Source organism: Peromyscus leucopus, chromosome 2 (assembly GCF_004664715.2).
Source record: "Peromyscus leucopus breed LL Stock chromosome 2, UCI_PerLeu_2.1, whole genome shotgun sequence".
Classification (NCBI taxonomy): Eukaryota; Metazoa; Chordata; class Mammalia; order Rodentia; family Cricetidae; genus Peromyscus; species Peromyscus leucopus.
In genome coordinates this window covers 89,923,572-89,941,433 of record NC_051064.1, presented here as the reverse complement: position 1 = coordinate 89,941,433, position 17,862 = coordinate 89,923,572, and the positions used below count along the sequence as shown (strand labels likewise).

The window sequence follows — 17,862 nt, the reverse complement described above, 5'->3', positions numbered from 1 at the left end:
CAGAGCACTGCTTAAAGCTAAGGCTGGTCCTATGCAGGAAGAGTGTGCGGACACAGGCGGGCCCCCTGGGCAGGGCCGGGGCAGCAGGGCGGGGAGGCGCAGGTAGGCTTAGGCTCTGGGCTGCAGAGCGCTTTCAGGTCTTTCGGCCCTCGGCGGCTCCCATCGCAGCTCCGGGGCGCGAAGCGGAGACGACGGCGACGGCGGCCGTGCCTCCGCGCGGGCGCGCGGGCATGCCGACACCCACTCGGCCGGTCCCGGCGTCCCGGCTCCCGGAAGCGGAAGGGGAGCGCGGCCCGGCCTGGGCGGCGGAGGCGCGGAGCCGAGTGGAGAGCTGCGGCGCGGGCGGCGGTGAGTGTGGGCCGGCGGGCGGTCCACTCCTGCCGCGCGGAGCATCGGTCCCGGAGGCCGCGCGGCCCCTGCCGGGCCGGGTGAATTGACTGGGGTGGTGAGAGAAATCCGCCGAGTGCTCCCCGGGACTCGGGCTTCCCTGCACCTCCCGGGCCCGGGCTGTCCGTGTGACCGGGCGTTTCATTCATTTCGAGGCTGCCGGTGCGGAGCTGCAGAGGATCCCCTGGAGAAACCGTGCACCTCCATTGACCTTCTTCTCTCTCCTCTCCCTCGGCCACACCGGTGGTTTTGAGAAAATGGCTTTCCGCATGGCAGCACTTTGCACTTGTTACCATTCTCTGTAATCGCTACCTGGACTTACACTGCAGTGATCGTTTAAAATTTATGGTCTTTTTTGAGCTGTATTTGGGTCACATTTTAAGATCCCTTATGAGTTAGTGGAAGATGTTTGTATCTTCAGGGCTAAGAGGACCTGGTCGATTATTACTTGAAAATACTGCAGTCTAGCAGTTCATAAAAGTACAGGAGGGAGGGAAAAAATCAAGGTCATTGTGGGTGGGTCATAAATCATAGTGTAAAATTGCAGCTCAAAATAAGGGCAAATAAGGGTAATTAAGTGTAAGTTAAAAAGACTTGTCAAATGGGTCCTCCACCCACTGCTAATATGTGCATCCCCCCAAATTCACTACCTACTTTGTGGTAAAAGATAATAATAGTACTTGCCATTTGATGACTGCTTAGTATGAGCCGTCCCTAGATGAAAGGGTTTGGTGCAGTATCTCATTAAGTTCTTCCAGCGCTTGAGATTCACAGATAAAGTTCAGAGGGGTCCTCTGTTTTGCCTTAGTTGTGCCCTCTCTCAATAGTAAGGCTTTTGAAGAGGTGTGAAATCAGTTGGAAATAAAACAAATACGATTTGGAGTTGAGGAAAGAAAAACCAGATTCTCTTTTGGTTTCTGTACTATCCAGCTGTGGGGTCATGGATAGGTCAGGGATCCAGTTTATTTTCTCATCCATATATTTAGGTAGCCAGGCTAAAGTTTTCCAAAAACTGTTTTTTTTTTTTTTTAAAGCCTTTCCATGTTTATTTGGCAAATGCCATGTTTTTAATTTAACACCTTTTGACATGGTAAGGGGACATTTAAAGTGTTACCTCATGGGAAAAAAATGTAAATATGTTTGTAGTTCCAGAACTCTAGAATTCAATTTGGATGTAAGAGAGTAGAATTATACTAGACATCTTCAGACTGTGGAGATTTCTGTTAGTACTTTAGGAGCTGTAGCTGGAAGAAACCAAATAGTACTTGTTCAAGAGAAACTGCTATCTAAGTATGCTTTGTTTTATTAAGAAAATTTAAACACTTAAGTATCCACACATCAATATAGCAATTAGGATCCAGACAAAAGGAAATCAGTCGATCATGACGTTTGTTCTTATTCGCTCACTGCCTGATTCTCTAGTTCATAGTGGGTGATTCAGAATCATAACAAAAAGCACATATATTAGTAAAGAAACTAAGAACTCTGGGAATGTCCACATGGAGCCAATGGAAGTGTTTTCAGCGTAGGGTTTTACATTGAACACTAGAACTTTATTAGACATAACTGGGAAAGCAAAGGGATGTAGACTTTCTTATTTAACAAATATTAGGACTTAGACTCAACTTTTCAAATGTTCTAGAAATAAAAGAGCATTCATTTATCATCTAGTGGAACAGTCAGTGTATAAATGGCTCTTATTGAAATTGAAAATGTTTGATCTCTGCGGCATATATTTGAGGGGGGCGAGGAAGAGAATGGAAAACAAAAGTAGAAATCAACACGCCTTCAGTCTTGTCAGGATTATGATTTGTTGGTTAAGAGTCCCCAGTAATCTGTATCTTTTGTTTGTTTTTGTTTTGTATTTGGAAACAGTGTTTCCATGTGTAGCCATTGCTGTCCTGGAACTCGTTTTTTTTTTGTTTTTTTTTGTTTTTTTTGAGACAGGGTTTCTCTGTGTAGCTTTGTGCCTTTCCTGGAACTTGCTTTGGAGACCAGGCTGGCCTCGAACTCACAGAGATCCGCCTGGCTCTGCCTCCCAAGTGCTGGGATTAAAGGCGTGCGCCACCACCGCCCGGCTTGGAACTCGCTTTGTAGACCAGGCTGGCCTCGAACTCACAGAGATCTACCTGCCTCTGCCTCTGCTGGGATTAAAGGTGTGCACAAACACTGCCTGGCTAAGCTGTATCATTTTAATAGGCATATTTTTCATGCCTTAGGCAGCTAGCCAACCCAAAACACATCTTTATTCATAATATAGATGGCAAGTCCTAATTTACTTGTTTCCTGGTTTACATCTCCCTGGGGTAAATTGTGACATTTTCTGGGTATGTCTTTTGCATTATAAGGCTCCTTTTCTTCTGTAGTCATCGTAGGGTAGATTAAGCATCTTCCAGGACTGAAAAGGCTGGATGTAGATATCTGTGTATTGCACATGTGTGTGTGCACATGTGCACAAGTGCGCATACACACACCCACACACACACCATAGATTGATCAGATTAGGTACAAATTAGTAGTGCTTGATGGTGATCTCCAGTTTCTGCTCTTCGGCTTTTTTCTGTGGTTATAGAGTTCCTGAGTTGTTCAAAATTTGCAGGTTTTCATCGTTAGGAGCATTTAGTATTAGTGTGCGTAACTCATACTTGTTTTGGTAAATTCTGCTACTGTGGGCAACCTAATCTAGCTTCCTTTTCTCCTCCCAGGATGTCTTGGCCCAGTGGCTTCTTGAAGGGCACTGGCTTACTCACTTTCCTACTTGGAAGAGCATGGGGTCAACAACCAGGAAGAGCCTTACTTAGCTTCTTCATTTCTGGCTTTTACTTCCTATGATCATGTTTGTTTTCTCCTGGTACTATTTTTGGAGGAAGGTTATTATTGAACCATCCCGACCCTACGTTAATGTTACCTTTTGTGTTCTTGTACTCCCACGTTCCTCAGTGAAGATGCCCACAGAACTCCTGTATGGGCTGAAACAGTGTTTGGTGGTCTGTCCTTAGTCGATACCATTCTACATCTTCCAAGTTATTATTTTTAGTTAGAGTCTACTGAAGTATGTAACTCTAGCTCAGTGTTGAAGTGCGTTCTTTGTGGTTATTTCACTCATGAGACCAGTGTACAGAACAGCAAATCCATGTGAAGAGCAGCCGCCGTTGTTCAAATTCAGTGGCTGAAAGCCTTCCACAGAGTCCATTCTTGAACCGCTGGAGGTGCAAGGGTGGGACACTTGGACACTGCTGCACCCACACTTCTTTCGGACTCTTCTTGGAGAGCTGTCTCAGAATGCCTTGCCTGGACTTGTTCCGAAGTCAAGTGCTGATTTCCATCCACGCCTCACTCCCTAGTTTGACGTCTTGCTTTGAAGACTTGAGACTTGGAGTAGGGCTTTGTTTCAGATCAAACTCATAGTTTTCTTTTTCTGCTTGAAAAATCTATCAGGCAGTATGTGGCACACCTCTTTCTTTCCTGCATACTTATAATGCACCACAATGCTAGTGGCAAGAATGCAGTAACTGAAGGGGTTTTCCTGACTGTTTAGTTATTTTGTGTGAATGTGTGTATGCATGTGTGTGGGCACATGCTTGCCATGGCGCGCTTGTATAGCTCGAGGACAGTGTGAAGGAGTTGGTTCTCTCCTTCCACCATATGGGTCCGAGGGATTGAACGCAGGTCATCAGATTTGATGGCAGGTGCCTTTAACCCACTGAGGCATCTTCCTGGCCCTAAAGGGTTTATTATGACAAATAATCCCCTGGCTTTGGTAATAAACAAAGTAGAAAGTAGATAGATGGCTACATTTCTGTACCACTTTTATTGATGGGATACAGGGATACTTTTTTCCTAGTCATTGCTAAAGGTAGAAGCAATACTTTAATTCACTTCCCTTCAAGTTACCTTTGGGCAATGCTGCTGCCTTGCTAAGCAGCTTCTCACTGAAGTCTCTAAGTTGGCATTATTACCTCTGTTTTGCCATGTTACAATGAAGCTTGGAAAGCGAAACAAGACTGTGCCACCATTTTACCTAGCTCCTTATTTTTAATGCCCATACAAGACTTAGGTCTACTCTGTTGACAATATGCTATCTGTGATATTTTAAAATTTGCATTAGCTTATTGGCTGATTCCTAGAGTCAGTCAGAGACTGGTATGTCAGAGTTAACTGCTGTGATTAACTAATTTTTAGAGTAGAGTAAAATCGAAATAGCGTTGTGGGTGTCTTTAAAGATATCCATCTGCAACTTTGGTTTTTATTGTGGTGTGTTTGAAAAATTATTTAAGGAGTTATTTATATTCTTTTTGATGTAGAGTGTTAATAGGTGTACAGTGTTAATGTTTTATGACATTTTATAGTTCTGAGGCACTGGGATATTCTTATCCCCTAACTTTTGGATTTAGGGGCTAAGCTAGATATTACTTATATTCCACAGAGAGTGATGCCTTTCTTGATTTCAAGTCAGTAAGTGCCTGGGATTTGACTCATGGATGATTATCCTGTGCTCTTTCCTAATAATGTGACTAGTAGAAAGTGCCGTGAGGAAGCCACTATTGAGCTTTAGCCTTACAGCAGTATTGACTTTGGCCATATTTCAAAATGTACTACATGTAATGCTCAGGATTTTTTTTTTCCTGGAAAAAAATTTATTTACCATTGAGGGGTAGCAGCTCCTCAAGTTTGTCATAAATACTTGGTTGGCCCCTAAGACCAAGGCAAAGAGAAGGAGACCCCTTTGAACTTGGTTAAAGTTAGTGGGAGCTGTGAGAAGGCTCAGTGCCTACGAGCACCTGCTGTTCTTCCAGAGGACCCGAGTTTCTTTAATATCAGTACTCTAGAATATAGTATATAATTAATAACTTGGTTGAATCAAGGAGTGAATTGGTATATCCTAAAGTTCTTTATAATATTATCTTTAAAATTTTGAACTGTAGGAATTCACTTTTGTGGTTGACTCTCCATGGTTTTGTTACAGGAAGAAAATTCTTTTGTTAAAAAAATTTGAATGAAACATATATTTTACATTTACTCACTTCATCAGTCATGCTTAGATAATGTCTAGCTTCCCATTCTGATCATCATTGTCCTGAGTCTCACCAAGTGAGCTCAGAATGCTCTGTGACTCTGCTTTGTGGCTAAGGAAGTTCAGTAGAGCCCAAATGCAGGACATAGGATTATTTGGTTTTATGGGAACTGAGTGATTTCAAAAAGGAGAGTTTCCAGGAATAATGGCCATGGGTGCTCTTGGGGGTGGGTGTATGAATGCACAGGTCAGGTCGGGTGGGATTGTCTTATTTCTGATTTTAACACTCTTAGTTATTGGCATTTTCTCAGAATGTCTACCTGCTTACTATTTTTATCTCTGAGCAATTATTGTTAAACTATTCATAGGTACTTTCAGGGAACTGTTAATGACGGGAGGCCCATATGATGAAATAAGTAAATAAAGAAATAAATAAAAGAATGACTCAAGAAGATACTACTTCTCAATGCAAGTGACAGACAAAGTACAGCTCATCTCAGTGAATCTGCAAGTTGGTAAGTGGGCATTTGATTTTACATGGAAATGTGTTTGCTTTCTGGGACATGGTATGTCCTTGGAATCTAGTGTTTAGAAGGTTGTTCATTTGCTAATGAAGAATTAAAGACAATTTAGACTTGTTTGACTTTTTAATTTTAAATCTTGACAGAATGTATTTTCTTAAATAAGACTCTTTCCATTAGAAACCTCAAAAACATCTTTTAAAATTATACATTTTACATTGTTTTATGCAGATCTTTCTGTACCACTTTTAAAAAAACTAATTTGAAGTGAGAAATCTCAAACACTTTGTAAGGTCATTAGTGTCTGTGCTTTAGGCTATTTCTATTTTTCAGTTGGTTGAAAAGAATTTAGAGTTACATGTCCTCACTAATAGACTCCGAAGAAAGTTAAGTATGTACAGAAAACATAAAAGTTGTCTTCCTCCTTACTCTGTCTCCATGTGTTCTGTGTGGTCTAAAGAACGATCTGTGATGGCCATGTGTTCAGTCCCAGGTGAGTGAGTGTAGCGAGCAGAAGGAAAGAGAAATACCAAGTAGTGAGTAGCGAGAAGCAGCACTTGACAGCAGACTGTCGTCACTTTAGGATTTACACTGTCCAGTAGCGACACTGGAGTGGCTTGACTGAGATAGCAAACACAGGTGACATCAAGCCACGGGCTTGCCGCGGCAAGCAGAAATCCATTGGGGAGTTGAGGCAGTCAGCTGTACTTCCCATTCAGTTCAGTCAGCATGTGAGCTCTCTCTCCATGGACGGCCCACCCACGGCTGAATGTCCATTCTGAGTTGGAGACGGTTCACTTTCTGCCGTTCTCAAGGACACAGAGCTTTTACTTTTAGGCTGTTGTGCAGTTTTCTTCCCTCCTTGTCACAGACTCAGGCAGGCCAACCCCTCCTTGGTTTTGGAGGATGTATGGAATAAGCATGCTTGGGTCTGAAATGGGGTGTAACCCAGCTTCCAGAGCCAGCTTCTCAGTGAGCTCAATCAGCACAGAAGAGTTGAACCCATCTGTATCATGGATGAGCACGGTTAGCAGTTTGGTTTCCGTTTCCTTCAGGCTTTCCTGTCTACTCTGTAGAAATCTCTTCTATTTTATCTAATAAAAACTATTATACAAGCTGCTCTATAATTTAGGCCCCCAAATTTCCATCTTGAAAAAAATCTAAATGAACATGGAAATAAATATGGAGGTGTAACAGCTGGATGCCATCACTTAGGTTCTGTAACTGATGGTCTGAACTTCATCATATACTCACTGTCTCTCTGTCCACCCATCAGTCAACTTCATTGTTATTCTATTTCAGAGTAACTTGCAGACATCAGGAACCCCACCCTCATACTTCAGTATTGGTCATTATTAACTAGAGTGTAGGATTGGCTTATAGTGTGGCTTTGTAAAGTGCCATGCACATAGCACAGAATGCCTTAGTCTCAAATGTGCTTTTCCCAAGTTTGGTAAATCTGTGATAGCCTTTGGATGGTACTGTACTTTCATGATTACTAAAAGTGTTGTATCTCTGTATATCCTTGTTCTGTCTACTTTGTACACTTGGGAGTATGCTTTCATAGGTAGTATAAATAAAACTGCTGGGCTAAAGGCTTTCACGTTTTGATGGGTGTGCCAAATTGCCCTCTCAAGAGGACTGTATCATTTACATGCAGGTCAGCAATGTATGGGAGTGCTCTTTTCCCTGTGCCTTCTCAGCATGTGAAAAAATACCTAGTCACTCTGCATTTCCTCATCAGTAATGACGACCCATTAGATTTTCTTCTGTTTGTGAGTTGATGCCTCATATATTTACTTTGTCTGTTGCTTATCAGCCATACATACTATCATTGTGAACTAAAGGACCAGGGAAGTTTGTATTAGCTTTGGATCATGAGTTAAATTTAAACAGTAAGCAGAGTGCTGGGGATACTTCAGACACGAACAGCAAATGATGAATATTTTTCATGCTTATGGAATAGTAATAAAGATTACAAATATATGCTTGATTTCATTTCTTGTTAGTTATTTTGGCTAATCCTTATTTTTCTCTAAAATTTTCACTCGGATATTGCAATCTTCTGTCATTTAGTCATTTTTTTTTTCCCCCCTCAGTGACTCAAATCTTTTTTCTGAGGTGGTTCATTGAAGGTTCAAGACAGGAAAGATCGTATTCCTTCAGAATAAACTGAACATTGTAAATATTTCCTCAGGGCAGTTTATTATAGTTGAATTATAATTTCTTTAAAAGTAGTTTGTGCTGTAGTAATTTACATCCATATGAAACTAGTCACTCTACTATAGTCACCAGATAGCAATTCCGGTGTTGACGAACCAGTTCATCAACTAGTCACTTCAAAGTTTGATTATGAGCTCACATTTAATATACAAATTAGCATGTGGGGATCGCCAGCTAATGAAAGTATTTGGCAAATGCCGCCCGTAAGCCTGAGCAGCGCTGTTCAGTTTGATTGTTGCTCAGAGTGTGTAATAGTTTCTGTCCAGCCATCAGCCACACCTGGTAGCCATCTACACTGGCGTGATCCTGCCACTCCACCAGTCACAGGCTCTTGGCTGTGAGCAGCTGTGGGCTCTCGGAAGACCACGGTTCTCCCGGCCTACTGTAAGGACCATGTGCCGCTGATTTTTACTGATCAGGTATTGATTTTCAGTATTCAGCAGTGTGTTCCCTGTTTAATTTCTCTGGGCTTGGTCTTCGCGAGGATGCTGTTTTCGAGTTTCACATTCATATTTTCATTCAGGGAAACAGACCCATCTTAAGTGGTTTTGTCACTGTGTGGTAGTTTCTGTTGTGAGGGATTGATCTTTAATAATAAGAAAACATTGTCACTTCAAAACTGAAGGAATTAAATAACAGTTCAAAAGGTGAATAGATGATGATTTTCCTACTTGATTAGCAGATTTGTATGTGTTTCTGTTTCTCGTGTTAACAAGATTAGGAATGAGCCACAAAAGACCTCTAGCATGTGAAATGAGTTTTCAGTCTTGGGTAGAACCAAAGCATGGAAAGCCGAAGAGGCAAATGAAGTTCTTACTACTGAGTATGTTGGGAGTCAGAGCCTCTGTCTTTTCTTCTAGCCCTTGATAGTTACATAGCAAAGCTCCTGTTCAGCTTCCCATCCTCTCAAATTATTCTTTGGAATGTGTCTCTCTAACTATGTGTGTATTTGTATTTGTGCTTCTTTAGTTTTTAGTGTGATGATTCCTAGGAAATACACAATGTTCTTTATTCTCTCTGATTTTCTTTACTTTAGTGACACTGAACTGTCCTGTAAGTTTCTGACTAAATGGTCTTTTTAAAAGACCTAGGCTCTATTCCTATTTTAGCATTCTTATAAAAATACTGATTTGAACTTTATCTGATTTAAATTGTTGAGAGTATTTTGTTTGAATTCTTGCCATTTTTTTCCCAAGGGGAAACTAGTACCTTTTAATTTAAATACATATATTTTTTAAATTAGTTTATTTTCATGGTTGTTCTTGGGATTGATGCTAGGCAAGAAGTCTGGATGGAACCAGAAAATATCGTCCTGAGTGAGGTAACCCAAACCCAGAAGGACTATGTACTCACTCATAAGTGGATACTAGATATAAAGCAAAGAACAATCAGACTGCAACCCACAGAACCAGGGAGGCTACCTAGCAGGGGGACCCTAGGATGACTGTGGCTTATAATAAGTTTTGGTTTTACTCAATTACTGGGCAAGCCTCAGTGAAACATTTCACTATTAGGATAAGAATTTATACTGTATCAAGCTGATAATAGAAAAATAAATAAATAAATAAATAAATAAATAAATAAATATGAAAAAAAAAAGAAGTCTACTGTTGCTTAGCTGAGTTCTTTTTCTTCTGTTGCTTCAGGAGTTGGGAGTTTCTAAGGATGAGAGAAGAGGTATTTTTTTTAACTTAAGTGGCCTTTGATCTTTGTTTTGGTAGCCTATGGCCCCGCTGAGTACCCTAAAGGTGGGAGAATCACGTAGTTGGGGTATCATATCAACTGCAGATCTGAGAGTCATCCTTGTCTATTCTTTAATTCCTAGTAGTGAATAAATTAGTAAGGCTCACTGATTTGATTTTACTTTAATTGGTCTCTTCTCTAAAATTAATTTTGGCTTTTGTATTCTTTTATTCTAACTGATCTGTCTTTAACTTTAGTCTCCACATGAGTGTCAATAACTTAAAGTAGAAATTTTACTTAACCCCCATTTTAATAGCTTTCCTGTGGGTAAGAATAAAGTTTGAGCATTCTAAATGACATCTCTGTTTCCCTCATGGTAGAACTCCTCTGTGTTCCCCGAGTCACAGTCCCTGGGAGGTATTATAACTTTTGGTGGCAGATTGTGACCCTCCTGTGATGCTCAGGTCATAGTCACCCTGCTCTTGCCTCTTTTTGCAGTCCCTTGCCATGTTTTTTTTTTTTTTTCTCCCAAGATAACTTCTACGTCTTTTAAGATTAAGCTCAGTTTGTATCTGTTCCAGGAAGTCCTGCTTGAATCCCGATGTAACTAGGCCCCACCTTCTGTGCATTTACTGACAACTTGTTCACAGATCTAGAACTTACCATAGTAAATTTAACCCCTTTAAAATGACTTTTTCCAGTTGGACTTGTATATTTAAGAAAGTGGTTTCAACCTTCCTAACGCTCCGACCCTTTAATATAGTTCCTGTTGTGGTGGTCTCCAACCATATATTTTCATGGTTGCTTCATAACTGTAATTGTCTACTGTTATGAATTGTAATGTAAATATTTTTGGAGATAGAGATTTGCCAAAGGGGTCATGACCCATAGTTGAGAACCACTGATTTAAGCAAAGATCATGCCTTATTAATAATTGTATCTACAGCTGGGCATTGCACGCCTTTAATCCCAGGACTTGTAGGCAGAGCCAGGCAGATCTCTGTGAGGTCGAGGCCAGCCTGGGCTACAGAGTGAGATCGAGGACAGGCACCAAAACTACCCAGAGAAACCCTGTCTCAAAAAAAACAAAAAAAGATAATTGTATCTACAATGTCTAGGAAACAGCTGGTACAAGTACTGAGCCAGCAGCAGTCATCTTGGGTTTTGAGCCTTGTTGGGAATTATTCAGTGGCCCTAGAATGGGGTCTGGGAATCTGTCTTTCTCTCTCTCCCTTTTTTTAAAGCTCTCTAATTGATTCCGGTTTGCTGCAAGTTTGAGGATGACTGGCCTAATTTATTATTATACCACAATAATTTATGTCAGAGATGCCCCTAGACTATATACAATAAGCTGCTTTTTAATCTTTGTAAGTTATACCCACTACAGAATGGATATGTTGTAGGTCACTTTGTGGACATCACTTCTGATTGAAATTTCAGCTCACTTGGAGATTGCATCATGGGGATCTGTTGCTAACTCTCAGCTGAATGCAAGTCCCATTTAAACAAGAGTCTTCTTTAGTTGATAGTAATGAAATTAGCTGGGCTTCATCCCACAAATTTTAATCATTTTAACTATTTGTAATTTTCACTTAGTTTTAGCATTTTCAAAATGGTTTATAACATTTTTCATTGCAGTTTTAAGTACATATACAGTCTTTATGTTTATATTTGCATATATCTACAAAGTACTACCCAGATAGAGGTGCAGATGTTTTTGGCCCTTTAGCGGTTCAAATTCCTTTCCAGCTAGAACACACCTCTTCTGTAAGAAAACCAGATTCGAGTCTGTGATGTTAGGCTCCTGGTTAAAGTGCTAAGACTTTTGTACATGTTTTTCGGTGGAATAGTCACTCTTTCTTTGTGTCTACACATGGCATTTGTAGTTAAGGATAAAAAAGTATTTTCATTTGAGCATATCATGCCAATTTTTACTTTTACTAGTCAAGATTTAGAATGAACAATTAAAATTAAATTATTTGAAGATTATAGTGAACTTTCTCTATTTGTTCCCCTAAATTCCTAGTGGACAAAACCTAAATATACAAAGAAAATTCAGTGACTGTTGTTATGTAGTTTCCAGGGACACAGTTTTTCATTGAGTGATTTTTCCGTGTTAGTAACTTTGCCTTTTCCTCTCTCTTAGGTTGTCTTCCTGTGGGTTGGCAGGCAGTTCTAGGACTGCAGGATGGGTCTTCGGATTCACTTTGTTGTTGACCCACATGGTTGGTGCTGCATGGGTTTGATTGTCTTTGTCTGGTTATACAATATTGTTTTAATTCCCAAAATTGTCCTCTTTCCTCACTATGAAGAAGGACATATTCCAGGCATTTTAATAATAAGTAAGTTTCTAAGTCTTATTACCTTCTATAAAGATTTTTTTATCTCATTGTGAATGTTTTGAAGTAGACTGTCTCCATGACTTCCTTTGAATGTGCTATTTCAGTAGTACTGCTAACCTTTCACTTAAATTACAGTTGTATAAAACAGTAGCTTTTTTGGACTTGCAGAGTTAAGATTCTACCTCCATATTCATTTCACTCTGAAAAGTACTTGAAGACCATTTTGTTAAGAGCAGCCTGATAGCAGTTTTATTTCTCTTTTGGATTTAACTGCAGATATAGGAGGTGACTGGTTGATTGATTGATGTTTTGAGACAGGGCTTCCCTCTGTTCCCTAGGATGGCTTCAGCGTTGCCATTCTGCTGCCTTCTTCATGCTGGGGCCCCAGGCATGTGTCACTGTGCCTGGCTTGAAAATGGAGGCATTATTGAGAAGGGGATGGGACATATTACTGGTAGATGAGAATTTCATGACCCCAAAAATGACTCATGAAGTCATCCATAGTGTTTACAGCTTTCATGTTCTTCCCCTCATTTTGATCTCCTAAGAGCTATAAGAAATTATAATCCCTATTATACATGTGACAAGACTGATCCATATTGCTAGAGATGATCATGTATGCAGTAGTCCTAGCACTCAGAAGACTGAAGCAGGAAAATGGTGACGTCTAGGCCAGCCTGAGCTCCGTAGTAAGATGTACATCAGACACACAAGCAAACAGACACACTTACGTTGCGGTCAGACACACATTCAGTGAACACTGTTTGCCTTTCATGTGTTCACTGTCTTGGCTTTTTAGTCCCCTACAAAGGCCCATGTTTTAACTTCAATTGTGTAATTATTGTGATGACTGAATCTCAATTGCTCCTTAATATTATTTTTATGGTTACTTTAACATTCAGAAGTTTCTAATTCTTCATTTCTTAATTCTTAAGAGTACCTCTCTTAAGATTCATCAAAGGAAGTAATTGAATTTCACTAATAATCAGGATAATTTTGAAGATAGAGTTGATGAAAGGTTAAATGTAGAATTTTTTAAAAGGCTGTTTTGATCCTTTAAATGAGTCCATCCATTTATTTATCATTATCAGAGGTCACTGTGTGAAAGAATCTCATTTATTTTAAGTTTATCAGTTATTGTAGAAAATCATATTTAAATTCGTACATTTAGTGTAGTTATTATCATCTTGGCAGGACTATTTGATGAGTAAAAGAAATCCTCTTCATTTTAATATCTAGTCTATTGATAAAGTTATCCTGATGGGGTTGATTAAAATGCATTTTTAAAACTTTATGCTTGTTGATAAAACATTTTAAAGGGTGAATGACTAATTTCTCTATTAAATTTCATATTACAGTATTCTATGGCATTTCCATATTCTGTCTGGTTGCCTTAGTGAGGGCCTCCTTAACTGATCCTGGAAGACTCCCTGAAAACCCCAAGATCCCACATGCAGGTAGGGTTCTCTTTATGTTTATCCATTTTGCTGATGCTAGAATTATTATTTATTAGCACATCTTATTACCTGTAATATATGGGTTATGTAAGTCACTTGAAACCCCTTTTGAAGTCTTTGCTAACATGTCCATTTTCGGTTGCAAGACCCCTCCCCACTCCCTCCTTTTGTGACTGTTCTTCTCTCCTCGCCCCTTAGATCCATATATATTCTGAACATGTAGGTTCTTTTCCCTTCTGTGTGTATGTATGTTGTTGTGAACTGTGTCTCTAGTCTCCAGAAGAGCCTGCCACTTACAACAAATAACTATCTGTTAAATGAAACAAATTACCTGAGAAATTCTGGCTTATTTAAGAACAGGATTTTCACCTTGTGATATTGATAAATTGCTTAGAGCAAATATTTTCAGTGTTATGGACACTATTTCCTGTCTTCTGCAGATTTTAACAACTTGATGAAGAATTGAAAACTTTTGATCTTCATATCAATTAAAGATAATTTTTATTATTCTGTTGCCAAATAGCCATTCAAGTCACAAAAAAAAAAAAAAAAGAAAATGGATTGTTTATTTTGTTATATGCCAGATACAATAGAAGCTCTCTTGAGCTCATTTTATTATTTCTATGTTAACTTTTAGAGTTCTGTACTTTTCTATATGTTTTTGTAGTCCATGTTGGAATCAGAGCATTTTCCATAGTAATTTAGTGGTTTCCTAATTTGTACTTTAAATTTCCCAGAGAGCTTTAAAAAAATCTCAGTGTCCAGGTCACAGCCTGTATTAGTTAAATCAGAATACTTGGGCACTGACACCGGTGTGTGTTTGTTGAAAGATTCCCCCATGGTTTCAGTGTGTAACAGAGCCTGGGAACCAAAGTGGTAATTCCATGTGAAATGAGATTGACAAGTCACCACACAGAGCTCTCCAGAAATCCTGGTTCTTGGTTTTTGAGACCTGCCATTCAGAGCCTTACTTGGTGCACAAATGTATAGATTAGATAGGAGTTTCACACTGATGTTTGTATTGCTGTAGCATTGTATCGAATATGTAATTTTTATTCACACAGAGCAGTAGCAGCACAGCCTCTCAGCAGCTAATGTGCATTTGTTTGGGGGTGAGAACAGAGAAGTGGTACTCTGTAATCCTCTTCCTCCCAGGCAGTATATCGGAAAGATGTCCATATCATATTCCTATGCTGCTACTTCAACACTGAAGTCCAGTAGCCCCAGAACAAAGAAACAGGCCTTTTGTAACTCCAGACCCACTTCTAAGGAACACTTCTGTTTGCAGTGGTCACACACTCAAATATCTATAGGTTCCTGACACAGCTAGTCCCTAAAATTCAGTCTAAAGGGAGTAGCCATGATTCAGCTATTGTGGAATTGTTACACAATTAAATTACTAGATCTTAAAATTTTAGAAGAGAAAAATGGGCACATTGCTAAGTTTTTGTCATTACAATGAAATACCCAAGGTAGGCAAGTTTTATGAAGCACACATTGACATGAGAAGGCTTCCATCAAACATTAACTCCTTCCTGAGCTTCCTCCAGAATTGCCCATAAGGCCTTGCTTTATGTATTCTAGGCTTTTCTAGTGTGTTCTCCCTAACTCTTCCAGAAGCCTAATTGTAAAACCAGTTGCACATTTTCAGTAAAGAGTTATTGTAACAATCCTACCCTTAGACTCTAGTTCTTTGTGTAGTTTTGTGTTATTGTAATGAAATACTGATGGAGAAAAGAGATTCATTTAGCTCATAGCCTAGAGGCGCAGGGGAAGGTATCTACGCTGGCTCAGCTTGGGTTGAGCGCCCTTTGTGTCACATCTTCATCCATAGCAGGCCGAGATGCTTGCAAGAACAAGCAATCACATTTCAGAGTCTGTCAGCATTCACATTTCCTGTTCGCAGCCAGACTCTTAATACATAGACCTTTGTGTTCAAACCTCACTCAAACATGAGAATTAGGAAATCTCAATTTTTATAAGAGACTTTATTAAAAAATCAGCCTAGTTGAGGAAGATGTTGAAGTTGAGCCCACCTGAAGTACATGGTGACATAGACACTCAAACTCAGTGTCTCTCAAAGAACCATCCAGACAGATAAACAGATCCACTACCAATAAAGCTCCAAATTCAAACTCTTAACACTGGGGGAAAAAGCCAAAACATACATACATACATACATACATACATACATACATACATACATAAGCAAGCAAGCAAATAAATAAGTCAGCAAGTGATGAAATTATAAAAGCATTGAACACTAAACAAATAACATAGTTTTACGGATTCTGTGTGTGTGTGTACGTATGTGTATGTATGTATGTGCACCATGTGCATGCAGGTGTCCCCAGAGGCCAGAAGAAGGCATTAGATTCCCTTGGTCCCTTAGAACTGGGTGCTGGGAACTGAATCCTGGTCTTCTGCAGGAATAGAAAGTACTCGTGATCACACAGCCATCTCCCTGCCCCACAAAGAATATCCTAGTGTATGCTGACTTGAGTCCATATAAAGCACCGCTTGTCCTGGTATCTTTATAGATGCAATGACCGAGAACACCAGGGAAACTTGCTGACTTAGGGGATTCACATTTTGTCTTGTCTTATTTGATGGTGGCAGTTTTCTTCTTAAGAGACCAAAGAACTTCTCTATTACCCAATTAAAACAAACAAATGGACAAACTCTCTTCATTACATTTTAATTTTTTTCGAAGTCTACAAGTCTCATATCACATGATGCTTACAACAGTTGAGCAGATGAGCTGGGTAGGAGTGTGATTGTCCTAGGTTACCTCGCTGGAGAGTTACACCGCTGTCAACACACCAAGGACTGTCACTGTCTTGTTTTCAACCGTGTGTGCAGATTCATTTTTCCTTGGTCATTCACCTCTGGTGTGATTGATTTGGGGGATTGGAGTTGCCCTGTACTTTTCGGCACTGGTTATGTGATACATTTGTAAGTATGTTTTTTAACTTAGTAAAAGTTGCCAATTTAACATAGGAAAATAATATAGCATGACAGATGTTGAAAATACAGAATCATGATTTTTTTTTTAGTGAAATCTTGAAGGTTAAGCAGTTTCATATAATTGGATTCTTCAGAAAAAGAAACTTAAAGCCATAATCCTTACATGTTATTAACCATATTTATTGAATCACACAGAATTACTTTATATACAGTTTCTTCTTTCTTTTTCTTCATATTTATTTCTGTGTGTATGAGAGAGAGAGAGAGAGAGCGAGCCACAGTGTGTATGTAGAGGTCAGAGGACAACTTTTGGGAGTCATTTCTTATTGACTAAGATGTAGAATGTAATAACTTTAGGGAAGCATTGGAGCAGGGTGTCCTGTCTCTGCAGCTACATGGAATACTCCAGGCTGGGTAGCCTGCAAGCTTTTAAACTGATTCTGCTACATCTGTCGCTCATAGACATGTTGTTCTTTTTTTTTTTTTTTAAAGGATACCTTTAACATACATGTGATCCACTAAATATGAGGTGAAGTTAAACACAAGGTTTTTTTTTTCCTTGAGAAGGTCCTCGGAATTTGATTTTAAAACCTTTGGGCATGTAGATGTAGTAGTCAAATGAGATTGTTATACATGTATATATTATTAAAATTATTTGCATGTATATTTGAAATAACAAGTATAAAACAGTAACCTAACTTAGAAATATCACTGTCATTTTCAAATTGTGTGGAATAATCTTATTTGAGCTCTTAAAAAATGGCTTTGTTGAGGGGAAGTCACCTGCCATTTAATTCATTCATTGAAAGTAGCCAGTTTACTATGTGGCCATCTCCATAGTCTGCTTTGGGACACATTCACAGCACCACTGACAGAACATGCTGTATTTTTTTAAAATCAAAGATTTTGTTTTGTAATACTGTGTCACAAGTGTTCTTGGGTTTTACAGAAAAGGAGTGGACTTGAGTGCCCTGCATACTGGAGTTTGCTAGTCTGCTAGCTTGGGCCCCAGCTTCTTAAACTGTGGGTCCTGTAATTGAATGTGGGGGTCAGGAAAACTTGAGCTACAGTAAAAGATTTCTGAGTTGCAGGCTTAATTCTAAATCAAATGAATGATAAATCTGAGGCACCTTTGGTAGCATTTGCCTCCACCGAGCTGGGTCGAGTCACTGAGTTCTAAATGCACAGTCTTCCCCGTGTGAATGCCTCCTGAAACACTTAGGATCAGAATCATGGCTATTATGTTATTATATGTATGGATGGTAGGG

At 39.5% G+C, this 17,862-nt stretch overlaps 1 protein-coding gene across 4 annotated transcripts in view; it reads left to right on the top strand.

Annotated features, from left to right (window-relative positions):
* Positions 1–200: 200 nt before the first annotated feature.
* Positions 201–17,862, top strand: part of Zdhhc21 (zinc finger DHHC-type palmitoyltransferase 21) — a 53,548-nt gene continuing 35,886 nt past the window's right edge. For 2 of the 4 annotated variants that reach the window (XR_005090856.1, XM_028873294.2), the window contains exons 1-4: positions 203–348; positions 5,770–5,916; positions 11,975–12,170; positions 13,529–13,627. Coding sequence is in view for 3 of the 4 variants with exons in the window: in XM_028873294.2 (XP_028729127.1) it covers positions 12,017–12,170; positions 13,529–13,627 (253 nt within the window). In the remaining variant the exon portion in view is untranslated. Of the gene's footprint in view, positions 349–5,769; positions 5,917–9,791; positions 9,823–11,974; positions 12,171–13,528; positions 13,628–17,862 lie in introns of all 4 variants that reach the window. The other 2 variants (XM_028873295.2, XM_028873296.2) reach the window with 2 other exon arrangements.